We start from the raw sequence: 27,940 nt of genomic DNA on the forward strand, positions 1-27,940 counted from the left end.
TTTCGTCTACTATATTCTATGGAAAAGGGCGTTCCGCTTTAAAAGTGTCCAATTTGGCCCGCCCTGTACAGAGGTCTTATTGGTATCTAATGTTTTATACAGGGCGAGTTTTAAGTAAGTGAAAATATTTTAAGGGGTGGTATATTTTGACCCCAGGAACACGTCTTCACATCACATGTTGAAAATCGTGCATATTTTTTTAAAATTTCCTGTCTATTTTAGAACTGCCTGTTCACCGCAACTTTTTCCACAGTATAATTTCTGAATCTCTGATATTACCATGGTTACGGCTTTACTCTATGGTTACAGCACTAAAAGGGATGCAAATATATATATTTTTTTATTTTTAAACTTGAATATCTCGGTTATTTTGGACTTATTTGAAAAACGGTAAACAGAAAATATGTCTCTTTTATAGAGATCTACCAGTCCTGGAAATATTTGCACTTCGATATATTTAATGAATAAATTATGTTTGGCAGTTTGTAAATATTTGTTTTAATTAGGTTATAACTATATAACTTAATATAAGAAGTATAAAAATTATGCATCACTTGAGGAATAATACGATATTGTTTTATTAGGAGTAATAAAGATACTTTTGTATGGCGAGGCTGTACGTTTGACATACAGCCGAGGCACAAAATGTCATTTTTCTACGACTAGCCCATAGATAAAAGAAAATAATCTTCTATTAAGATAGATATGAAACTTAATAGTAAAATTTTGGGTCAAAGCGCCCCTCCGTGTTCTTAGTAGAGACTACGTTTAACCCAGCGCCTTCGCCTTTTCTGCTGTAAATATTTTTTATGTTTATATTTGATTTCAAAGGATTTAGTTTTAAAGTTACACTGATATATTAGTATATCTGTGTAACTTTAATAAAACATAAGAATATATATATATTTTACAGTTTATTAAATATAAATTTTGACTACAAGGTAGAAAGTAAATCACAATATTTGATGAAACTTATAAGTATACCATTTTTACAGTTAATAAATAATAAAACTATTTCTGACTATATTTAAAATTTAGATAGATAGAATATTAAAAAACATACCGGTATTTGCAGACGCAGGCCCAAATTCAATAAAAACCAAAATTTTTCCTGCGAAAATCGGGCTTTTTTCACAGAAAAGGTATTTTTTGATTTATCAACAATCATTGTCAAGTTGACAATATACAGGGTGTTTTCTAATTAGTCTAAAAAATTGTGGTGTGATTCCTCATGTGTTCTTAAAACAATTTTTATATAACCATTAGGTCTAAAGTACTTCCTTTCTGATCTACAGGGTGTTTAAAATTAAAAAAAATCGATATTTTGCTTAAAATATATGGTACACTACTGCTATAAGCTACTACAATAATAATACTAATATACACTACTGCTACTAACTAACTATATATATAATACTACTTTTTAAAGAAAAAATATTTTTTTCTTGACTGGCCATCCTTTTTCAACAAAATTGATCTTTTGAGTTTTTCTTGTTCATCAAACGGTTGCCGAGAAAAAAATAAATATACTTATTAAGAGCCCGCCTTAAGCCGTTTTCTAACGATTTTTTATTTTTTAGATTAATTAGGAAACACCCTGTATATGCATATCACAGGCAACCAAATAAACTAGTAACCTCTAAAAATTACTTTTCCTACCACTAGCGACATACCGTGTTTTTAGTGAGTACTAAATTATTTTATCAAAATTTCACCATATAAGTTTCCAGGCAATGGACTAGCCTAGAAAATGCAGTTTGACACACGGAAAACTCGATCTGAAATTGGCGTTTTGCAAACTGTTGTGTGCTAAGGATTTAGCGCACGACATGTGTCATTTTGCACACTACATGTGCCAATTTTAACATTTTTAACCTCCAATGTTTAGCTGAAACCCCAAACGCAACGCAGCCGTCAGAAAAGTGTCATCATTACATCGCAAATTAATTCTCAAAACTGGCAAAAACTGAGTGAGTCTGCTGCTAATTTGTAGTCGTAGAAAAAATAGCGTAAAAAACTCGTTGGAAAACTTCTTTGTACACTCGTTCGACTTGTGGCTCTTGCCTGCGTCTCGAGCCAACAAACTGTCAAACTCGTGTGCAAAACGTCGTTTTCGAAACTCGTTGTTTAATATACTATTTTACTCCTAATAGAACATGCTATTTTTTTCAAACGCCAAAAATAACTTTTCAAACAATTTTAAACGTTCCAAACAATATAAAAATATTTAAAAGTCATACCTTCTATGTAATAATTATATATCGATAAGCTATGGTTACGCTCGTTCAATTTGACACTTTATATCAGTTTAATAATATATTTTCGTACTGTTATGCTTAGGCGTTAAAATTACTTTTTTCTACAAACGTCAAAAGATGACAAGGTTCGTGAATTGATAGCAATGTGCGAAGTGACACTTTTTTTTATTTTCCTACGTTACCATCACACGGTGCGCAAAGTAATGCGCGAAATGTCTATTTCGCAGACTGCATGTAAATTATATGGGATTTTGGAATTTTGATTTTTGAATAACTAAATCAGAACTAATTATTTATTTCGAATATTCAAGAATAAACAAATAACAAATATCAAACTTAACACTAATGCATATTCTAGTTATTATTTATAATATTAACATTAATAGTACAACCGGTACATGAAGCAATATTTAATCCCAAACTAGATAGTTCTAATCTTGCTTGAGATATGGGGGTTTTGGGACTTGAAACACTATCCAATTTTGATGTAGAGGTACTTGATTCCGGTATTCTTCATTTCACATCTTTTATTTTGATATTTTAAAAACAATCTGCGGTTGGTAGCATTTATTGTACGAAGAGCTGCGTATTTTCGGTAGATCTCAATATAATTCAAATTTGACACCCTAAAGACTAGGTCTATGTCTGTTTTTGTATCGGGTACTTTAACAATCAAAATTGAATCTTTATCTTCTATTTTATCGACCGTCATTTTAGTAAGTTCCTCACGGCGGAAAGCACCATAAATACCAAGTATTAAAACGACCTAAAAGGAAATCGATGACGATGTTCAGTAATAATAAAACATAAATTCCAACCTCACGCCTTTTTTTCGAAGCAATAATATAATAATAATAATTTTTAGGGATATCCCGATTTTAATGTTTGTAGAAAAATTTGTTTGCAGCTTGTGCGCGAACTGCTTTGGTGATCTAGATACAAAATAACTATTTTATATTGCCAATCGCGTCGTAAAAATTAATACTTTTGTGACGTTTGAAAAAAGATCGATTATTATCATTATTAATTAATAACAAAATACTGTTAGAATTCGAATAATAATAATGGTTTTGTTTCAGACGCGCCATTCTGACCAATCCAGATCTATTGCCAAAGACACCATGGTCTCAACTTTGGGAGAACGATTTCTGGGGTACGCCCCTGTCGGACAGTGGCTCCCACGGATCCTATCGACCACTGAGTGTACTAACTTTCCGCCTAAATTACCTGTTCGGAGAGTTCAATCCATGGGGGTACCACTTCGTAAACATCTTGCTCCATTGCTCAGCAACATTCTTGCTCATTAGAGTAGCCAGGAAGTTACTACCGAAAAGTAGAAAAGATATGGGATCACTAATTACTGGAGCTCTGTTTGCCGCCCATCCTATTCATACCGAAGCTGTAGCAGGAATTGTAGGTAAGTAAAATTCGAATTAAACTATACAGTTTTTAATTAATATACAGGGTGAAAATGTACGGCGGATAAAACATATGTTTTTTAAAATGCAATACCCTATTTTTTATTACCTATTAACTTTTTTATATATAATGTTATATCCTTAAAATTATTATTTTTTGTAGTATTTAAATTTGTTTAAACAAATGTTAGATTTCAGTGTGTTAAAAAATTGTCAGTGATGCCTAAATTTGGTAGAAGAGTTTTATAGAGATGAAGAAAAATATATGTATGTAAGGATATTTCAGTTAGATTCTACAGGCTAATTGCTCAATTTTGCTCAAAATATATTTATGAATATGAACTACCTACTTAAAATTAAAAAATCTTAAATTAGTTTTTTATTTAATATTTTCTTGTAACTCGAACAAATCAGATAATGGACTTTACTCTATCGTTGAATTTAACAACTTTCAAAGTGTATTAATATGCTCCTTTCTTGGTCTTTTAATTGAGCTATTTAGATTAATTAACTATAACTAATTCCTTAAGGGATACAATATAATATAATAATAATATAACTATATTATTATATTATATTATTTTAATATCAACATAGGTCCGATTCTGCTTTGTTTCGTAGCTACAGGGTATTAAAATCTTAACAATATTTCGATTTATTCTAATTTTCTTCCAACTTTTAGTGATTCAAATGAAATTTTAAGACTAAAAGTTACTATATGTGCTACATGTTTTAATGCTAAAAAAGTGTCGATAGATTCATCAGGGACGTGCGTATGGGTTTACACTAGAATATTTTTCTAAGAAAAACATGTGCCCCACTGACTTTTTTCTTTTGATGTCAAGTTTATTAATCACAATAATTAATAAAATAAAAATCAAAATATAATTAATAAATTACATATTTTACCTAATTTATTATTAAATCTTATTACTATTAGTTATTATTAATTTCAAATAATAAAATAATGGTATTTATGATGAAAAAAACTAATTTTAAAATTTTTTAACATCCTGTAACTCTGAAACTATGCATTTCCATACCCATGTTTATAGGAACTTTTTTTCATATTTTTTGATAGGGAATCAACGAGTACTTATTTAAAACATTTGCAAGTTAATATATTACATTTTTTTAAAGATTGCTATTAGACTTGGATCAAGACAAATTAATAAAATTGCGTTTATCTCATCAAGGAGGCCGAAATCGACAAAATATCAAGAGACAACTTTTAATCGCCATTAAATTGCTTACACTATTTCGTTAAATAGAGAAAAAAAGTCAGTGGCGTACATGTTTTTTTTTAGAAAAATATTCCTGTGACCCATATGCATGTCACTGGTGAATATGTCAACAATTTTTTAGCTTTAAAGTATGTCGCATTTATGATAACTTTTACTCTCAAAATTTCATTTGAAACGATAAAAGTATTTGGAAGAAAATTATAATAAATCGAAAAAATATTAAGACTTTAACACCCTGTAACTACGAAACAAAGCAGAATCGGACCTATGTTGATATGAACAATAAATCTTATTTTTATGTGAGGGACCTCTTCACCAGAGATGGTGCATCTTTCTGAAACACCCTGTATATGTTTTTTCGTAATTTTCTCTAAATCGGTATAAAAATTTGAAGAACATAAATAGGAATAACCATTTTAGAACAAGCAAATATTTTTATGAAGAATGCATTATTCTCAAAATGTCTATAATAAAAAAGTTTTTCCTCTTGTAAAGACAATCCGGGGATATAGGTACTGTATAAAAAATTGAAAAATACGTTTGAACTAGTAAAAAATTCAGGAATTTTAGAACATAAAAAAATCAGTGGATTTTGAACTAGTTCTAAGGTACCAGGTGTTTTGAAAAAGTTCTTCCCTACTAAGTTTTAAATTTTTTCATACGTCATTTAAAAAAAATTGTCTCTTACAGGTAGAGCAGATTTGGCCGCTTGCAACCTATTTTTCCTATCACTGCTGGCCTACATGTCCCACGTAGCCAACAGAGACTCCGTTTGTTGCTCAAAGATACCCACCAATAACGTAACTCATCACAAGCACGGTTCCAAAAGGTACGACAAATTTGCCGTTACCTTACAGAAAAGCGTAACTAGCTGCAACTGGCCCAACAAAAACCTACTGCATCATGAACCAGGGGCCAACAGCGGCTCCAAAAGGGCTAAAGAAGGATCCGCGCGTTGGTGCTGCTGGAAGTTGTTCCTCAAAGAGTGGTTTTATGTGATTTTAAGCGTTGTACTAGCTGTTTGTGCGATGCTGAGCAAGGAGACTGGTATTACTGTATTGGGAATTAGTTTCGTCTATGACTTCGTCTACGCTAAAGCTCAGAACAAGGTAAGGCAAATTATTCTAATATTTATATGTATCAACATATCCGTAATGAAAAATCTATAGAAAATAATTATTAGAAGCGTTAAGAGAAATATGTAAACAATACTTTTATTAGCACCCCGGATGGTTTGATATAAATCCATTCAACTAGTATTTATTATGTAGGGATTTAGACAATTAAAACTAGAAAAAGAATACCAAATTAGTAAACTAAACTTCACTACAGACGACGGTCTAAATGTTACTTTACCATAACCAGAAATAATAAATAATTAGACGATTTTTTAAATAATTTTGTGTATATTTTGCTCGTAAGGCGCAATACCCTGGATTATAAGCCGATAAATGGTAGACCGCTGGTTAGTCACTGTTTTATTTTTTTACTGTATTGTAATTAATATTAGACAATGATTAAAACTAAATATTCTTGTAAAATCTTCGAGGAATAGCCAATTTAATTTACCATCGGTAACTGTTTTCATATCAGTTTTTCCATGTTTACTTATTTTTCTGAAGCCAAAACAATGTTTGACCTTGATGGCCTAGCACGATAAATATAAGCCCGTGTTAAAAAAATTAGTTCCCACGTTTCCTTAAATTGATCGAGACGCGCTGTGATTGTTAACGCAGATTAACAATAAAAAACAAACAACCAATCACGGTGCGTCTCGATCAATTTCAGGAAACGTGGGAACTAATTTTTATAACACGGGCTTATATTTCTCCGAGGGGTAAACCGCTGCTCGAATCGTGTACACCAAATAGATTTTTTTTCTCAAAAAATTCCAAATAATTTCAAAAAATTTCAAAAAATACCAAAAAATACCAAGAAATACCAAAAAATACCAAAAAATACCAAAAAATTTCAAATAATTCTAAAAAATTCCAAAAAATTCCAAAAAATTCAAAATAATTCCAAATAATTCCAAAAAATTCCAAAAAATTTAAAAAAATACCAAAAAATTCCAAATAAAAATCCAAAAAAAAATCAAAATAATTCAAAATGGAATTCCGTTGTTAAAACACTAAAAGTTTCCTATTCAAACTTCTCCTATCTGAAGGTGACTTTCATAAACTCGACCAAAGTTCCCAACGTTTAAAATAATAAAACTCTATATCTAAAAAGTATCGAAACATTAAAACGTATAATTTACAACTTCTCGGCAACTTTGTTACAAGCCGAATTGGCTAAGTTCATAAAACTTCGGAAAATTTCAATTTATAGTTTATAAAATTTTCCGCCGAAAAAAATAGGGCCAAAGTTTTATCTTCTACGAAGGGAGACAGAGGCGGAAGAGAAACAGAGATAGAGGGATGCCAAGGGGACTCTCGAAAAGTTTTAAAACCCCCGGGGAATTGATTGAGTTAAGTAGCAAATTTGAAGTGTCTGTAAGTTGCCGTTTTCTATGACGACAAGAAATTTATTTTACTCGCTCGGGACGTTCCATTGTGATGGAAATTGATCGGATAAGACGGATATCCGGGATTCGGATTCGCGCTAGTGCCGTACATTTCTAAATTTCAATCGGTAATCGCATTTTTTCGAAGGAGTTTAAATACCAGAAAATCTTTTCTTATGATTAATTGGAGCTTAGATTATTATCATAGAGGGGAGTTGTAAAAGATATGGAAACATATACGAGCCCTTACAACTATATGTTGGGACAAGGTCTTTTTTTTGCAATAAAAATAGTAATTTGTTAAAACGACTCAATTTATTTTGTTTATTATTTTAAATTCAAATATTACAATATGATCTAGACAATTTTACTATATTTTTATAACTTTGCAAACAAATCACTTTTGATAATAGCTTATTTTGCCAAAAATCAAGCTACATTTGCTGACAACTATATATTGGGACAGCACAACAAGAAATTTGTTTATTACGGAGTTACATCATCTTTCGCCTTAACAACTGCCTGAACTCTTAATGGCATTGTATTTACCAATGATTGGCACATTTGAGGAGAAAAATTATGTCAAATTTCCTGCAGTTTTATCCGCAAATCAAAAATTGTTCGTTGAGGGTGGTTTCTTAAATATTGCTTCATTTTATGCCACACAGTTTCTATAACATTAAGGTCCGGTCTACTTGCAGGATGGGATAGAACTTTTATATTATTATTACCAAACCAATTTTAGTTGATTTTGCTGAATGACACGATTCTCCATCTTGTTGGAAAATATATTCTTTGTTTAGAAACAATTCTTGAGCACTAGGCAAAAGTGAGGTCTCAAATATGTTGATATTTTTGGGCGTTAACAGTGTCATCTATAAAATTTAATTTGCCCAAATTCTTGCTGACCAAACCATCTTGCTGACCAAACCATAATTCCCTTAGGAAATTTAACAACCCTCTTTAAGCGATCTTTATGAAAGGCTTCTGGTTTATTTCGTATTATTCGTTTTCGATGATCTCCAACGCAAACGTCAAATTTAGACTCATCGCTAAATATGACCTCATTCCAATCATTTTGTGTCCACGATAATTTTGATTTTGCCCAATTGTAGCGATTTTTCTTTTGAATTTCTGTCAGTAGCGGTTTTTCTTTGGCCTAAATAAGAATTTGTATCAATAATCTTCAGGTAATTGATTATCCACACAAAATAAAGTTTACCTTGTAAAACCAAAGACCGCATTTATGGATATATTTTCGGCAACATTCTCTTGATATATTTAAACCAGTTACAGTATTCCATTTAACTGTTACTTCGCGAAGAGTACTTCTTCTCGGAGACTTGCAAATTTTTACTAAATTTCGTAAATCTCTCTGAGATACAACTTTTGGCCTTCCTGAACTTTTACCTCTAACGTCTACATTGACAGATTTGCCGTATTTTTTTATCATATTAAAGACCGTGGTTTTTGGAATACCTAAATCATCAGAAATTTTTCGAATTGTTTTTCCCGTACTGTATTGACGAATGATAATTTCGCGTAGTTTTTGATTTGTAGCTTTTCTACGTACCATTACTTTGAATTAAATTAACAAAATTGAAAATTAAAAAAATTAAAATTACTTACAGTAAATATCACTACTCAAAGTATCGAGTCACTTACAAGCTGTCAATGCTGAAGTAAACAGCGACATTTGTGACGTTTATAGCAAATCCGCCTATGATGATTATTAATTATTTAAAAATACTTGTCCCAAAATTTAGTTGTCAGCAAATTTGTCCTTTTATGAACAAAATCCGCTACTGTAAATATGGATTGATTTACAAATTCATAAAAATATTGTCAAGTTGTTTAGGATATATGGCTATGTTTATATTTAAAAAATAAACCACCTCATTCACATCAGTGCGCCACCCTGTATAACTAAATACTCCATATATAACGTTCATACATTCTCCAGTTATAATGTTCATACATAATATATAACTGTTTCACGGATAATAAAGATCCATATCCTCAAAATATTTTGGTGTATACAGGGCGTCGCAAAAAAAGTACTGATAAAGTTATTTTTAAATTGTAACGTATTTTTTTTATACCTACAGAATTGGATTTATTGGTATAAAATTATGGATACAGTACACTATTTTAACTACAAATACTAATACTATGCTGTATTGTTATTCTATTTTTATTTCAAAATAGTTAAAAAATCATACTATTTTTCACCTATTTCATCAAGTTTTCGTAAAAAATGAATTTTTCAATATACCTATAAAATATCGACATTTATTTTTTTTTAAACGACAAATATGCAAAATGTACAGGGGCTAAAAGCGCTAATATTGCAAGCCCATCTGTTTACACAAAAATAAAACTATTAAAATCTTTGTAAAAGGATATACCAATTAAATATACCACCATTATTTCAGCCCAAAAATTAGTTAATTACGTACTTAATTGTTTTAGTTAATAAATTATTCTAAATAAATGCGAATTTGAATCATAAATCAGTATAATGATAAGTTATGAAAATACGTTTCTGTTGTTATAAATAAGCATTCGTCAGAAAATAAAACAAAATTTATAAGATGTTACTTTTTACCACACTGTATTACAAAATTCAGTTTTTTAATATTTGGAGCAATTATTATTAATCACAGCAACCAGTCAATTAATGTAGTTAGAATACTGGGATTATATTAATTGGACTTTAATAAATATTTAAACAGTTTTTTGACAATTTTTAATGAAATATGCGAATTATATCGACAGTATTAGTATCTGCAATCTTTGAAAATTTGTTACATCTTTAAAAATAATCTAAAATGTCAATATTCCATGGGTATATTGAAAAATGGGGTCTAAATTATAAGAAAATGCATTTTCTACGAAAACTTGATATTACAATTAAATTGTGCATCCGATTCTCATAAAATGTACAGGGTGTTCCATTTGGATTAAAGAAGTTATTCCCTTAAAAAACTAGTAATTATTTAAAATAATTTTTAGACACTCTGTATAAGGTAGTATAATTTTTATTATTGCAACACAAAATTTGGTAAATAAAAAAACTTCCGTACAAAAATTGGTTTTAAATACTTAAATACGCTTAGAATAATGACGCATTAAAAGTGTTACTGTATTTTCACAAAAACGTAAATATTTCAATAACGGTAGGATTAAAATGCGGTAAACCTTATCACAAATTTACATTTATTTTAATACTAGAAACTAAAAATGTAATAATATACACGGTGTTTCATTTAAAAAAAATACCACTTTGATAGTATTTTATTTATTTGGGAAACTCTATATCTCGTAAAAATATTTTTAAATTATAGCTAGTCCTTCAACGAACCCAAAATTTACAATATCTAAAAATCTAATCATTAAGTCACAGTTCTCCGTGTCGTATGTGCTGAATAACCCTGTATAAAAAAAATATGCCACAGAGGCTATCAAAATGCCACACAGGCTATCAAAGTGCCACACAGGCTATCAAAATGACACACAGGCTACAAAAAATACACAAATTAATAGTCAAACTACGCTACGGGGCTAACTACTCTTCGAGGCTAACTACGCTATGGGACTAACTACCTTTCAGGCTAACTACGCTACGTGACGCACTACTCCTCAATGCTAACTACGCTACACAGGGTCGCTACGCCACAAAGCTAACTGTAGAAAATAATAAAGCTAAACATAATTCAATCAAGATCAATTTGATAATACTAATACACAAATATATTCTTATCTTCTATTAAAGTCACTTAGACAAATATAAATAAATCACTATAAAGAAATACTTTAATATTATCATTTGCAAATCATCTTTTCTTAATATCCAATCAAATATATTAAAATTTACTTAAAATTCAGAAATATAATATATCACAATAAAAACAATAAACAGTAACCAACTATAGTTGCTCAGTAAGATAAAATAAACTCACCTTAATTAAACTTCTCATTCGGCACGGTAATGGAACTCAGAACCCCCACAAAACCTGAGAAACTTTAATAATTTTAATTTAATAAGCGCGTACAGTACGTCTGTCCGTTCTGTAGCTACGGGGTATCCGTGAGAGGGGAAACGATATTCTCTCGATGTTTTTCATAAAAAATTAGACGACGCGTCCCATCAATAAAAATTCGACAAATTTGCAAGTAGCCAATAAAATGAGTGGGCGGAGCGATTTGAGGTGACTGTTTATTTAAATGTTTTTTGTCCGCATTCCTTTCATAGACACAGATCCAGCAGACGTACTGTACCACTTCTTTGACGCTCTCTAATACGGTTTTAGACGTTGATACTGTATTGAGTGTCATTTGAAACCTTTTTGAAAAGTGCAGGTGTCACAATATTTTGGGCTTGTTTTTGTTGATGTTCGGAATTCCATTGCGCCTCGACTTTTGAAATCTTTGTTTGTTTTATGGTCATATAGAAAAAACGTGGCCTAGAAAAATAGAGTTCTTACATAAATAACAAAGAAGTTTGGAAGAGTAGAGTAAATTATCATCCCCTCTCCCGTCTTGTTGCAACGTTCTGCAGCATTATGGCGCAGACTTTGACACGATGATGAATTAGATGTTATCCAGAGTGGATAGCGGGCAGGTGTAACAAACGGTTTAATCCGTTAAAAGCCTCAATTTTTAGCCCGTGTGCGTCGTCGTAGCCGAGATAAATTTGCCGAAAAGCAACGTAATACGAAAACGACGCAGTTACACGGCGGAAATTATATTGTTATCTCGAAGCAATTTGCTAATGCACCTAGCGTCTCTGTTAGAAACTGCTATACGACCGGGGTCTGGATGTGGCCGTCCTTGTGCTAGATACGGCCTTTAACGCGAATTAACCGTTTTCAAATTAACAACGCTAATACAGAAATGTAAAGCCTATCCTTCTTGAATATATGTTACATTTCTGGAAATAGACACTACGTACGTATGTATTCGAATTGTATTCGGAATATTACTGAAATATATTCTAAAAGTGAAAATATTATCCTAAAATGCTACGTTGTGGAGCAAACAGGGTGTAGAATTTTTATTTTTATTTGTATGTTTCCAAATAATCTCTGAAAATTTGGTTGCGCCACATACATATATTTTAACTGGTTTGAAGGGTAATAACCTTTTGTCCGTATCTGTATATAACCAATTAAGTGAAAAATACACATTTCCGAGGTTTTTTACGTAAATAAGGTGTCTTAGTAAAATTTGCTACGAATAATAGTTCTTGAGATATTTGGAATGAAAAAATCAATATACAGGGTGGTCCGAACTGTATTCCGGAAATTTCGGCAGCGTATTCTACAAATAAAAATAAGTCAAAAATGTTCGTATAAATGTACCTCCTAAAATGCTTAGTTTCGGAGATAGAGGGCGTAGAATTTCATTTTTATTTCGATTTCTTCCAAATAATTTCTGAAGTAACGTCGATATTTAGTTGAAAATCGGTGTCTGAGAGTTTTTTGACATGAGAAATTTGGATTTTGATGTCAATATGTCTCGCATTTCTAGGGAGCGCCACCTACATGTGTTTTAACTGTTTTGAAGAGAAATAACTTTTCTCTCGTCCGTAACTGTATAAAACTACTGAGTAAAAAAAAATACATTTCCGTGACTTTTTACGTAAAAAATGTCTCTTGGTAATAATCGCTACGGGTAACCGTTCTCAAGATATTTAGAATGGAAAGAGTCAATACATTTCATTATTGAAAAAAGATTAACACGTTGAGTAGATGGTAAAAACTTTCGGCACAGAAATATTTCAATTTTATGATTTTAGTCTAAAAGCCATTTAACCAACATGTTTATTTTATGTCAATTATGACAGGTACTGATAATTTCGATTCCAAATATCTTGAGGACCATTATTCGTAGCGATTTTCAAGAGACATTTTTGCGTAAACGTTCTGTTTATAACGTCTTGTTTACGACCCAAAGACATTTTTTACGTAAAAAATCACGGAAATGTATTTTTTTATACAGGTACGAAAAGTTATTAGCCTTAATCAGTGCTCAAACCAGTAAAAAATATATACCTACAAGTAGAAGTCATATTTTACTCCAGAAACAAACTTATGAGGTTTATTGCGAAAAAAAATTTGGAATTTTTTGTTCCTTTTTTTTGTCATGTTTTTTGTCTGTTTTCTCATTATCTTGGTAATATGGCAACATAGGTAGTAGATTATAGTAGTTTAGGTAAAGTAGTGTAGTGTAGATAAATTTACAAGAAATAAAATGCAGAACAGATCCAGGGGTTCTCAAAATTTAACTTAAAATAATTTTTTTTGGAAACTTTCAAAGTAAAATAACTCTGTTATTTTGGATGGTAAAAAGAAAAATATGTTTCTTTTATCGAAATCTACCAGTCTTGAAAATATTTACACTTATTTAAGATTCGTCCTGTATATAAATAAAATAATAATGCATTTAAGCAAAATACAATTATATTTTCTAGAGTTCTGTTTCAATGGCGAAATATCCAAGCTTTTCTTAAGACACATAAAAAATATTTGGGATATCTAAGATATCTCAAGTTACCATCTAATTGGCAACTGGAAATTTTCTGAGCAAAGTTCAAATTTACTTTTTGGAAGCCTTTGAAACTCTATCTACATTTTAAAGTTGTATTAGCGGGTCTACCATAACTTTTAATTACGTATTATATCATGCGAAAACTAACACGAAAATTTCTAATTATAAAGTTTACAGCATTCCGCCAATTTGTCGCCGAAAATACAGAGATTAATTATTTGTTATTAAAACTTTGTTTTAGAAAAAATAATACCGAGAATTCTTTCAAAACCTGAATTAAAAAATACAGGTCCGTTTTTAAAAAAATTAAGTTGGCCTATGTATCTCGGAAATTATCAGCTAATTTCAAAATCTAAAAATACTGTCAGGTAGCGTTCTATATGGTTAAGAGAATGTTCAATAAGTTTTTGGATTTTTTAAAAAGTAACGACAGGAAAAAATAAAATTGATTTTTAAAAAATCGGTTCTTCCAAATAACCAATTCTTGAAATTTTTGAAACTTTTTTGATGTCATCTTAGTGAATATCCCAAAGCGCAAATTTGTACCAATTTAACCATATTTTTATCTACACTCAGCGGCACGAAAAACGGGCACCTATTTTGGTGAAAGTTTGAAACTCCCTGTGGAATATGTTAACAAAGCAAGGAATTCAAAACTCATTTTATCTTTTCTCTTTTCTTTGTAGTTTTTAGTAAATTAAAACACTAAACCACCACAATATTCCAAAACACTTTTCCTTTTACACTGGACGCGCGTTTCGCTAACCATGTTAGCATCATTAGCAGATGATGTAAAAGTAAAAGTGTTTTGGTGTATCCAAAAAATTCTATATGGGTATTTCGCCACTGACTGCAAGAAAATCTACAAAATAAAATAGGTATTTTTTGTAAACACTGCCGGCGTTAATCCAAACGGAGACTTCTTGTCAACAGTTAGGTTTACAGATATACAAATTTGCCTAACGAACAAAAAAATGCTTAACGTTTCGGAAAGTTTATCTCTTTTCGTGGTAGGAAGCAAAAAAAATACAAAGAATAAAGAAAAAAACTATTTAAAATATTTAAATTCAACTATTCGAGAACACTTTAGTTTTTTTAAATCAGATTCTAAAAACTACAAAAACCGTTGGCATTCTATTAAAATGACATTATATCAAGTTAAACAAAAAAACAAACTCTCTGGATGATTATTTTTAATTTTTACGTATGTTATGTTCTTTAAAATCAAAGAAGCGATTGCCATACATTACATTATTAGATTGTATTAAAAAAACCTTTTATTTTGCTTTTAGAGGCTATCGCTGCTTTCATTATAATTTTGGCGTTATTAAAATTTATTCTGTGTCATGTCTCCCATGAAATCTTAGATTTGTGAGAATCTCCCTTTCTTAAATAATCTTTCTGTCCTTTAATTCGAACATTTAAGGGTCTAGATGTTTCCCCAATGTAAAATTGATTGCATTCACATGATGTTTTGTATATATTACATTTTTTGTTTGTTGTTCTGTATTCATTGTTTTTTGACAGATTTCAACTATTATTTGTAATTTAGAAATAGACACTAAAATTTGAAATCATCTAGCTACAAATTGCTTAAAAATGATCAAAATCGGTACATTATGACACAATATATAACACTTTAAAATACATGAAAATTTTAGGGTTCCCGTTTTTCGTGCCGGTGAGTGTATTACGGTTTCCGAGATAGCAATACTCAAACCCCGAATTTGTACTACCCTGTATAACGCCTTTGCGAGAACTAACATTGAAATGTACGCCTCGAGGGTCTCAACTTGGCAAATAGTAGAGTTCCGCTGAGCCGGGGGCTTTTCTTTGTTTATAGGCTCTTGGGCATCATCACAGTCCCTTTCGGGCCTCGTTAAAACTACGTATTACTCCCCCTCGTTGACTAGGAATATGCACCACTCGGCCCCAAGGGTGTTTTTTTTTACGACAGGCGCACTGTTTTTGCATCATTTGAATGGGACTTGATGTAAAGCAGCACTGCACTCGACGAGCCATTCCTTAAATGTATTGTTAAACTTGGAGAATGGTTTCTTCTAATTAATTGTTGAAAAAAACAAATGTATAAAGACCAATTTTCGTTTGTATGGATCAGAGATAAAGAGGATCAGGCTGCAGTATTATTACGGTCACTGTATTTTTTATTAAAACCTAATTTTTACATACAGGTTGTTAACTGGACAGTTACTTATAGGGGAACAGAATGGCAACACTGCCTATTGAGAACGCATGTACTTTATAAGGTTTTCTGGCGACTCGTCCCGTCGCGTCGTCTATCGACGAGCGGGCTGAGGTTGCCATATTTCAACCATAGAGGTCTTGCCGCGAGTAATAAACAAATTAACAACCTGTATATTTATGAATGGGAGAGAGAGAGGAGACACTTTTAGCAGGGTGCCTATCAAAAAGTTCCCGCAACTATGTTTAAATAGTAATAATAATAACTGATTTTGGAGACGACATTACGCTCATAATTTTTTTTATCGTTTATATGTCAAATTAGAGTTATCTAAGTGCTCAAATTAAAGCTGTTTAAGGCGTGCCTATCAAAAAGGAGTTGCCACGGTTCAATACTCCTATAATAAAAAACGGAATTTAGTCTAAGTGCCAAAATATTTGTTTTTTAACACTGTATTTTTCTATACCGGGTGCGCCTTAAAAGGCTCACCCCTATATTTTTTTTATTTTTTCAGATAAAAAAATGAGATTTGGTATGTTACCATAAGACTTAAATTAGGATTGATTGACATATTCAATTGTTTTCTGTCACTTCTTGTTTCACCGGAAATGTCTACAACTTTTGATTTTTAAACGGTACCTTCGGTATTTTTTACTTTATTCGATAGAACATCATATGTCAATTTTTAACAAGAAAATCCCGTATGTCAATTTTTAACATTTTTGCTTAAAACAAAATTGAATTAAATTTCAATCTATAGTGCCATAGCTGTATTAAAAACAATAATTTTTAATCAAGATGCCTTGGAAAAATATATTTGATCGTCTAATATTCTTCGTGCCTTGTGCTGGCCGTTTAAAAGATGCCCAAATCGTATTTTTAATCATATCTCAATTTTTTCAAATTGAACGAGGGTTGCTCATTACCGTATTTAGAAAAAACATTTTTTTACGAATAATTTGGTACAACACTGGTATTTCAAATCAAATTGTCCTTATGAATCGCATGTTGCAATTGCGAATAAACAATATTCGAAAATGTCGAAAGTTCTATTGAGAGTCTCATTTTCTATCGAATAAAGCAACAAAAAACCGAGGGTACCCTTTAAAAATCAAAAGTTGTAGTGAAACAGGAAGTGACAGAAAACAACTGAATACGTCAATCAATCCTAATTTATGTCATATATTAATATTAAAAAAGTATAGAAAAAAGACTCAAAGTCTCGGTCTCAACGTTTATACAATGTTAAACTATTACACGTGTTTCGCTCATATACGAGCATCATCAGACCTAACAAGAAAGAACCTAAATAAATAACAAATAATAAAAAGGTCGTCATAACTTACAAATACAATTACACTTTTGTAAGTTTATGACGACCTTTTTATTATTTGTTATTTATTTAGGTTCTTTCTTGTTAGGTCTGATGATGCTCGTATATGAGCGAAACACGTGTAACAGTTTAACATTGTATAAACGTTGAGACCGAGACTTTGAGTCTTTTTCTACTTTTTTAATTTGAACCAGGTCTGTTTGAGAAAAATGGACGCCTTCTTTAAATATATTAATATGCCAAATCTCGATTTTTTATCTCAAAAAATAAAAAAAGTTATAGGGGTGAGCCGTTTTAAGACGCACCCTGTATATTTATTTATTTTCTTTTACCCGATATACAAGGTTGTCCGAATTGTATTCTGGAAATTTCGGCAGCATATTCTGCAGATAAAAATAAGTAAAAAAGTTTATATAAATGTGCTAAAATGATTCGTTTCGGAGATACAGAGTATAGAAGTTTCACATTTATTTGTTTTTTTTTAAATAATTTATGAAGTATAGTCGAAATTGGGATGGAAGTTGGTATCTGGGAGATTTGTCTGTGAAATTTGATTTTGATGTCAATCTGATTCCTAGTTGTTTTTTTTGGTATTTTTACTAAAACGAATTTATTAAAAGATATTTTTGTTAAACAAAACATTTGTTTTGTGGCCTTCGTTGCTATCTTTTATATACGAAAAAATCCCCTTGAAATATGAAACTTCTACACCCTGTAATCTCAGAAACGAATCATTTTTGGACATAAATTTATCAAACTTTTTCACTTATTTTAACTGCAGAATACGTTGCCAAAGTTTCTTGAGTACAATTCCGACCACCCTGTATAGTTAAGCATTTTTATTGCTCAGCCAAATTTGTTTTATGAGTAAAAAGCTACTGACAATTTGTTTTCTGTTTAATAATTCATAAAATAACTTTAAAAGATCGCGCACACTATACCTACACGGACCAGTACGGACCAGCACAGCACAAACCTGCATCCTGCATGACATCGCACACTTTACCGCCACAGACCAGCAACATAAGCGAGAGTTTCGAAAAAAGTACAGTTGTCAAGGCTCAACTACTAGAGCGTGCAACATAGAAGTATTGAAAATGAGTAGTTCAGAGGAAGAAATTATTATTTTAGCCATGTTGTGTGAAGGAGAGGAGAAAGAGAAGGAAGCTAAGAAAAAAAGAAGATTTTGGGTTCACCCTATAAATCAAAGAGAAAGCAATATGGCGAATTTCATCATTTGTTTCCTGAATTAAAAAGATTCGAGGAAAAGTTTTTCCAATATTTTCGAATGTCACAAATCAAATTTGATTATTTTTTTTTGCTATCGACTCCCATATTGCATCTTTTTTTTTCTTGGTCTCTATATATAAAATGCTTGGCTCGTATCGCACAGCTCTGGATACTTTTGTACCAGTAAAATAAGCTTTTCTTCATTCATATTTAAAACGATTTAAAGGTTCGAACAAAAATAAACGAAATCTAACCTACATCATGCGACTTGAGCCAGCTAGCGTACTCGAAATACTGACAAACCCTTCAATATTTGCATGTTTGTGGAGGTGTGCTGGTTTGCCGGTGCGCACATTAGGTCGGACCAGCACGACCAGGCATAAATATTGCCGGTCATATTTGTCCCTGACCGACACGACCTGTTTTGAAGGTCGTGGCTTGTGGCGGTACGTGCTGGTACTGGTCTAGTGTGCTCTACTCTATTAAATAACAGGGTCACCTTCACCGGTAGATTTTACTGCTCTGGTCCGTGCCGGTCCGTGCAGGTATAGTGTGCGCGATCTTTAATACTTCATATATTTCTGTTACATATATCAGTTTTATAAAAAAATTGATTTATTTGTACAAAAATTCTTAAATTGTTGTTTGTCTTGTATGTATTTAATGTAACACACTTTGCCTCCGTGTATTGTTTTTTTTCTAACTTTTAGTATTTTTATGAATTCTTATCTGTTTGTTATTTACTCTGACCTGCTACAATTATACATTGTATAAATACGTAGTCAATAAAGATTTATTTATTTATTTATTATTTATTTAAAAAATTAAGCAATTTTTTTTGTTTGGATTCAACTAACAACGGTTCATTATAAAGCAATTTTTCAAAATTATTTAAAAAGAGGTCTCGTAACAAAAATTAGATTACCGTCTAGAAGTAATTTGCTAATGCGTATCAAACTCCTATCACCCCGAAATATCATCAATTATAATTTAGTTGATAGCTTAGCGCGATAACGAGCCCCTTTCCACAGTAAAGTTAACTTCTTCGGTGAATCTCACGTTACGTTCAATCACTTTTAGATTTGACGTTGTTTTGATAGTGATGAAGAAAAGCCAAGCATAATGGATAGATAGTAATGCCCCTTTTATTATTTTACTATATTTACGATATGGTCATTATCAAATTATGCAAAGACTTTGAAAGCAATCAAATTCATTTTGAAATTAAAAAAAAAAAATGAGAATCACAAAAAAAGTTGAAATAAAAGCAACCTTGATGCTTCTTGGCAAAAGCCAATATCGTCGGCTTTATGACGAAAAGGTGTATTTCAATTTTTGCGACTTTTGAGGGGAGCAATTTAAAAAAGCAATTCTAAATATACAAGATGTTTTTTAATGACATGCTAACATTTAAGGAGGTGATTCTTGGACTTATTCTAAGAAAAAAACTTCATATAAATATATATACTAAACCTCTTCAATTTTTCTTTAAATATCTGTAATGTTACACTTTTCCATGTATCAAAATACTAATTTTGATGCATGGAAATTTGGCGTATGCACTCTATTCTTTTACGGTCTTTCTTGGTTATTCATATTATTATATCAACATACATATTTCGCTGCATTGAGCATTGTGCGACCTGCATTTTCTTATAATGTCCGTTTTAAGTGTCCAAGTTTCGCATGCATTGGTCATGACTAATAATACACATTAATCGAATGTTTTCTTCTTTAGATAAAATGGCATTCTAGATTTGAACATGATTGAGTTTCTTCCATAAGTACTCCATGCCAACTTAATTCTTTGGTTGATTTCTAGTAATAGAGATCCCGAGATGTGTATTAGTAGTTCCAAATACACTCAGATGCAAAAAAAAACGCAACGGATAAAATTTTGGTCAAATTAAACTGTTATATTTTTGTTAATTTTAGCCCTACTTTCATGAATTTTTTAGCAAGCTGTATATAATTATATCGGCTTTAATTTGTAAACTCAGTTTTTTATAAACTTTAGTATTTGGCATATTATACAGGGTTAATCGAGGGGTTGTTTTTACCCTCATTTTGACACACCCTGTGCAATAATTTCGTGTGTAAATTTTTCTGAAATATAATTTTAGGGTCAAACCATGTCTCCTGAGCATTTTGCTCTTTGGATCATGTCAGTACATGCCTTGGTTAATTTTTAAGAGCGAAATGAACTTGGCACCAACAATTTGCAATTTTTCAATTATAATTTATTTTTGAAGTTTTTATTCAACATGGCAAGACAGCTTTGGTGATTATTGTGAACTATATACTACTATGAACTGCCCATCATGTTCGACGTTTGGGAAATGCTTGGCAGGAGGGCGCAGGAGGGTTAGACGCCGCGAAGCGTTACGAACTTCATTAAATGAACTTCGCTTGGTCTTTAAAGAAGAATGGGAAAACATAACACAATATGATATATGCAGCCTCAATGACAGTATGAACAAACGTATACAGCCAGTTATAGCAGCTAGGGGAGGCAGTACAAAGTATATGGGTATTTTTCACAATTTTTTTTCTGTTTGTATACTTCAGTATTACAGATGTTTTCCTTAATATCGTTAATTCTTTTATCGTTATTAATGTTTATTAAAACCAGAACTGTATCGTTAATCTTTAACGTTTTTTTTTAATTTAGTATAGAGTATCCGATGCAGCGTAATATAACATTACGACAGTAGTCACCAAAACCATCTCGTCTTTTTAAAAAATTAACAACCAAAACCAAAGCATGCCTTGACGTGATCCAAAAAACAAAATGCTCAGAAGATATGGTTCTTACCGTAAAATTATATTTTAGGAAAATTTATACATGAAATTATTACATAGGGTGTTTAAAAATTAGGTTAAAAAAACAACCCCTCGATTAACCTTGTATAATATGCCAATTATTAAAATTTACAAAAAACTGAGTTTACGAATTAAAGTTGATATAATTATATACAGTTTTCTAAAAAATGCATGCAAATCGGGCTAAAAATAACAAAAATATAACACTTCAAATTTGACCAAAATTTTCTCTGTTGCGTTTTTTTTGCATCTGAGTGTATATGGTAATCGCAAAACATTTTCCGATGCACGTCATCAATCATATCGAAATTGGCACTAAAGCCTATAAACATGACTAAATGAAATTTTGGCAAAAATGTTTAAATTTGTTGTATACTTTAATATACCGAGCAACTCTTCATTTTACTTTATAGGGGAAATTATTGTAACATATATTTTATTTAGATTAAAGATGCAAACATTATTTTAAACCGAATTTTATTATCGCTATGTTGGTCACATTGCGCCCTGTTCAGCAACGTTTTCGTTTATTATTTGATAATTATCATAATATCAGTCATTATTTTGTATAAAATCGTGTTGTTGTTGAATCTTTGTGAGTAATTCTCGTTTTTTTTCCTTATTTCCATAGTCTTTTTTAAAAAAATGCACTGCATTAAATTTCTTTTAAGCCCAAACAGTTCTTTTAAGAACTAAATTTTCGAGTTTTTGTATTGCATTCCTTGAAATTGTGTGTTGAAAATATGCCGAAGAATTTAAACAGTCGAAGTAAAGAGCTTGTAGCTTCCCTGATTAACTATTTTGAACGAGAACCTGACAATAAAGGTTCCTTATTATCCTTGACTTCAGTCAGAGTAAGTTTGATTGGTGAGCATATTATAACACTTTCAAAGTTATTTCTATGTTAGTTTTTAGTAAACCCTGTGATTATTAGTTTGTGCACTAATGGCACCTCTCACTTATTATTACCACTTGTGGTACTGTAATATATCAATAAATAAATCATATAACCCATAATAACGCTTCGAATAATCTTCATAATTGGCTAGTTTTTGCCAATATGTAATAAGTAAAATAATCAATAAAACAAATAAATAAATTAATTACTAAAATGTTAATTATTGTATTAAAAATAAAACGTAAAAATCTTTAAAAAATGATATAATAAATATATTGATTCCCAATTTTACAGTAAGATTTATCTCATAAATCCATCACAATGTGGCAGCGCTGTTGCCATTGATTTTCATTCATAATTTATCACTTGCATCGGACATTTTTTTGCGATTACCGTACGTATTCTACTATTTCCAGTTTTGTGTTATTTATTAGAATGTCTTTCCTGTCTAGTAGTTCGATGTACATTACTGTAGTTTTTGTCAAATTCATTTTGAGACCTACATTTTACATTGTGAATATGTTGCACTTCTGTTTAACTTCGTTATATTATCAAATCGCATGTATTGTTCCCGTTCAATCCAACAAGCTTTTAAATAAAACAAAAACAAACAGCACGATCACGTCCGGTGTTCTATTTAGCAATATCTATTTATTATCGTCCAAAAGTAACATCGACTGGGAACGCAGAACGACGACCCTATAAAAAACGTGATTAATGATTACGTTTCTCCATCTCACTCCCCTCGAGTTCACTTTTAAATCGAACGAACGCAGGAAATACATAATCGTCCGAACAATGGTATTCGTCTTGCGAGGTTCAATATGCGCGATTAAGCCTAAAGAGGCGCCAGAGCCGGAAATGGCCCGTGAAAGGGACCTGATTTAGGGCGAGACCGGGCCCTTTTGATGGCACCGAGCGAACGTAGCGTTGGCACAAAGGTCTTATTACGGTTCGAGGCAGGAAGCTTTCAAAAACGGCACTATAGGAGACTCGACTTTTAAGATATAGTTTAGTTTTCTTTTCGAACTTGTTAGTTCTTAAATTATCTGAGTTTGTGGTTGGTTCTTTGTGAAACATCGTTGAAATATTAGAATTTTAATAAAATATCAGATTTAAAGCTTGTTAGGCCTTTTAAAGAGTTTCCTAAAACTAAACTACACTGTATCAATATACAGGGTTCGGGCAATAGTGAGTCGGGCATCTGTAGCTGCTAGAATAAAAAACTTGAGAATTTTGTGTGCAAACGTAAAGTATGTACGAAGTGTTTTAGGAAAATATTTCTACTTCTATAGTGTAGCTCAAAAAAGTGTAAATGGATCGGGATGATTTTTTTTAATGGAACAACCCGTATATAGTTTCATTTTTGGCTACCCTTCAGATCACTTTACATAATCCTAAGATATGAGTAAATATATTTCGATAGTTTCAGAGATATTAATAAATAAATAAAAATATATATATGTCTATATTATGTCTATATTAGGTAATTAATTTTGATGGTCTATACTAATTTTACTGTAAAGATAATAATATTTCAAACCAAACCAAACTTTCTAAAATATATATTTTTTTGTATTTTTAAATGGAACACCCTGCATATTATTTTTTTATTAGATGGACAGTTATAAAATGAACATTTTTTGTATTTAAAGTGTTTCAAAATATTTAATAGTTTCTAAGATATTCGCAGTATTACTTCATATGGCATTTTGAACGGTAAAACGAGAGAATAATTATTGGTTGGGTTTGATAAAAATTTACTGTCGAAAATGTAATATGAAATATAAAACCGCGAATATCTGCGAAACCGTTAAAATTTTTGAAATACTCTAAACACAAAAAATTCTTCATCTATTGAAAAAATAATATACAGGGTGTTGCATTTAACAAAACGAAGAAAAAATATTTTATTTTATACGGTGAGTAATGAGTTTAAAAATTGTCACAATGAACAAACTTAACGATTGGCATCCTGGTCGTCTTACTATTTAATTTCCTAGAATACGGTCTAAAATAGCGGAATCTGAAATGCCTTCAGATTGATTTTCACTTGGAATGCCTGTTTAATGTACGAAGTCTGATTTAAACGTTTTATTTTCGACCGAGAGGATTCGCTGTAAATTGCGACAGATTCATGGCAGGTTTAATTAAAATCTCAATTGTCTGACAGAGGATGGCGCTGGTGCTAGTTTAATTTAAATGCCTTTATATTTATATTGTTTTAAAGATTAGAGTATTCAGAATTCCAATTAATAAAGTAAAAATATGAAGAAAGAAACCTTATGTGGCAAACTTAGGAAATTGTTATACAAATTTTATATTTTTAGGCAGAGTTTAACAAAAAAAATTGTATTATCGGAGTATATAGATCACTGATTGAATGTATTTTCACAATACCTCAAGCCGTATGTCTAGGGCGCTGCAACTAGACTAGTCTATGGCGCTGCGACTTTTTTGTAATTTCTAGAGGTTGCATAGTCTGGCAACCTCTAGAAATTACACAAAAAAGAATTTTAAAAATTGCGTTATTTAAAGACAAACGTCTCTCAAGTGATAATTTATTTCTAGAAGCAAACGTCCTTAATCTACACAAATTATACATTAAAAGTTTTGCCCTACTCTTGCATAAATAAGATACCTAAGGTCCCTGCAAATCATTCATATTCAACCCGATTTGTTTCAAATGAATTGTTGATAATTCAAACTATTAACTTTGTAGCGGGTCAAAGAAACCTGTTATTCACAGCTCCCAGAATATATAATGCTCTTCCATTACATTTAAAAAATAAAAAATTTACTAATAGGATAAAAATTTTTCAAATGTTTTAAATCTTAATGAAAATATTTTAGAAATTGTAAACTAAATAATATATTGGGCTTGTTATTTGAATTGTATTAATGAAAATATTTTAGAAATTATAAACTGAAATAATATATTATTGGGCTTGTTATTAATTTTTGTTACTGACTAACCTGGTTAATTCGGTTTTTGTTAAAAATCATTGATTATGTGAACACAGAAATTCTAAGGGCGCAAACATAGTGAGGCATCTCGATGCGTGCTCGCCAAGATTCTGGCCGCGCTGCTCGCCAGGATGCTAGCCGCGGTGCATCCTACGCGCACTGTTTTAAAACGGCGAGTAAGTGCGCGTAGGATGCATCGCGACTATCGTACACATAGTGCGGGGCATTTCACCTTGACGCGATGCGCGCCATTCACCTGAATCAAACATGTACAAATTTATGCGTCAAAACATACTGGAGTTCAGCGCGATGCTTTCTAGGAAACAAAATTTTTGTTTTTTGCGAGAAGCGGACGAGGATGCCTGAAACTTTACATTTGATTGATCGGTTTAGGATCACAATTCGTTGAGCATATGTTGAACTAGAGTCGGGTGGAATAAAATGTTTACAATACTAGTATTTAATTTATCACCAATAATGTAATCAACTTGATTCTACAGGGTCCAGCAATAGTGCGTCGGGCATCTGCAGCTCCTATAATAAAAAACTTATGAATTTTGTAGTCCAAACTTAAAGTATGTATTAGGATGTATTTGAGGAAAATATTTGAACTTCTAAAGGGTGGCTTAAAAAAGTGTGAGTGGATCGCGAATATTTTTTTTAAATGTAACACCTATATACAGAGTGGCGCAACTCATTCGCCTTGGTTGATTATACGAAAACGGAAATATGTAGAAACAAAATATTTTATGGGCATATGTGGGAAGACCGTGTGCATAATTTAAAATTATTTTGAAATGTATAGGGTATGTCAGAACTAAGATTTACACCAAAGTTATATTTTTTCTTATGAAACACCCGGTATTTTATTTCATATTCGTATTCTTGGACACAAAATAAGGCCTTTATTATAAGGGTTATTATATATTAATATGTTTAAAAGCTTTGGTTTTTGAGATATTTAAAGATATTTAAATATGCATGCTACAATGGAATAAATTATCAACAGTCTGTGCATTACTTTTGAGAATTAATTATTGTGCTGAGTTTAAAGATAGAGAAATAAACTTTACTGAAAAATTGTATTGCTCCCTTAAATTTATACAGGGGTACCAAAAATTGATGATTTATTTTAAATATTTATTTTACATAAAAACCTTGTTATATCAAATACGACAACCTGTATTTTTTTAAAATAAATCGGACATCTTTCAAACTATTATTAGGGTATATACCTATACCTATCTAACTCAGATTTTGAATAAAAGCAATTTTTCAATAAAATGGCAACAAAGAGGGCTGATGTCGTCATGGCTGATGGTCGTCAAGTTTCTAGTGACAGTAGCTATTTTTAAAATCGAAATTAGTTTATGGACTTTATTTATTTATAGCAAGTATCTTACTTTAATCGCTAGTTGATTAAAAAAAAGTATACCATTAATATTGCAAATTATATTTTATCCTCTCATAGTATATGTCTTTTAATTTTTTGATGATGTAACGGGCACTTTGTTTACATTTTTGCTTTTGATCAAATCTATGAAGCTAGATATATAGAGATAAAATTTTGTTTCAGGAGAGTTGAATATCCGGGAAAGTTGAGTTATTGAATGTATGTAATTGCACCCAACAACGCCCTAAGTACGCTCTCCTTTACGTGTTAACATTTTTTCGGCAATTTTATTAACATTTGAAATTGTCCTAACACAGCACGACGCCTAGTTCGAATTCTTTTTCATTTATTTTTTATTACCCGAAACAGCGTTACATCACACAAACCTCGTACCTGAGTGTTTTATCTCTTTTTTGTCTCAATAATTGCCCTAACAGAAAACTAAAATACTTAAATATTATAACCAAACAATGATTTCAATATTATTGTTTGCGATCAACATGACGGCGGCGGCGACGTGAAATAGGTAGGGATAATATCTGATTTTTGCCGTTGTAGCGCTGCGGTCGGAATTTGTTGAAATCAACTGAAATGCAACAAGGGCCTATACTAATTTATTAATTAATAACTACTTTATATAAACTAGTGTTTAACAAAACGGCGATGGTAAATGCTTCAGTATGCCTACGCGCACCTATTCGCCCTTTGAAAACAGTGCGCGTAGGATGCATCGCAGCTACCATCCTGGCGAGCAGCGCGGCCAGCATCTTGGCAAGAATTCATTGTGCATCTATTTTGATATTTTTGAATTATTGTAAACTTGTTTGAAATAAATATTTTCATTTTTATTTTTCATTTTTATTATCTTAAAAAATAATTCTCAAAATACTGAAATTTGTATAACTGTATTATTTCTTATACCAATGTTAAAATTGAAGTTATTATCACTTTTTAACATCATTTTGACAGCCTCTGTTACAAAAGTTCTAATACCGATAGAAATATTTTAAAATTGTTTTTTTGGACTTGGAAAAAATGGTAAAAAGGAAATCTGTTTCTTTTATCAAAGTCTATCAGCCCTAAATATAGCCAGAATCTACCAGCCCTGAAAATAT

General features: G+C 31.2%; 1 protein-coding gene across 1 annotated transcript in view; it reads left to right on the forward strand.

The window, feature by feature from the left end:
* LOC115874673 (protein O-mannosyl-transferase TMTC2-like) overlaps positions 1-27,940 on the forward strand; it is a 603,898-nt gene that overhangs the window by 87,695 nt on the left and 488,263 nt on the right. Inside the window, exons 2-3 of the mRNA XM_030889892.1 lie at positions 3,338-3,675; positions 5,611-6,029. Of these exons, the coding sequence (XP_030745752.1) occupies positions 3,338-3,675; positions 5,611-6,029 (757 nt within the window). The remainder of the gene's footprint in view (positions 1-3,337; positions 3,676-5,610; positions 6,030-27,940) is intronic.

The sequence above is a fragment of the Sitophilus oryzae genome, unplaced genomic scaffold, assembly GCF_002938485.1.
Source record: "Sitophilus oryzae breed Bouriz unplaced genomic scaffold, Soryzae_2.0 scaffold_1297_pilon_pilon, whole genome shotgun sequence".
In the NCBI taxonomy this organism is placed as follows: domain Eukaryota; kingdom Metazoa; phylum Arthropoda; class Insecta; order Coleoptera; family Curculionidae; genus Sitophilus; species Sitophilus oryzae.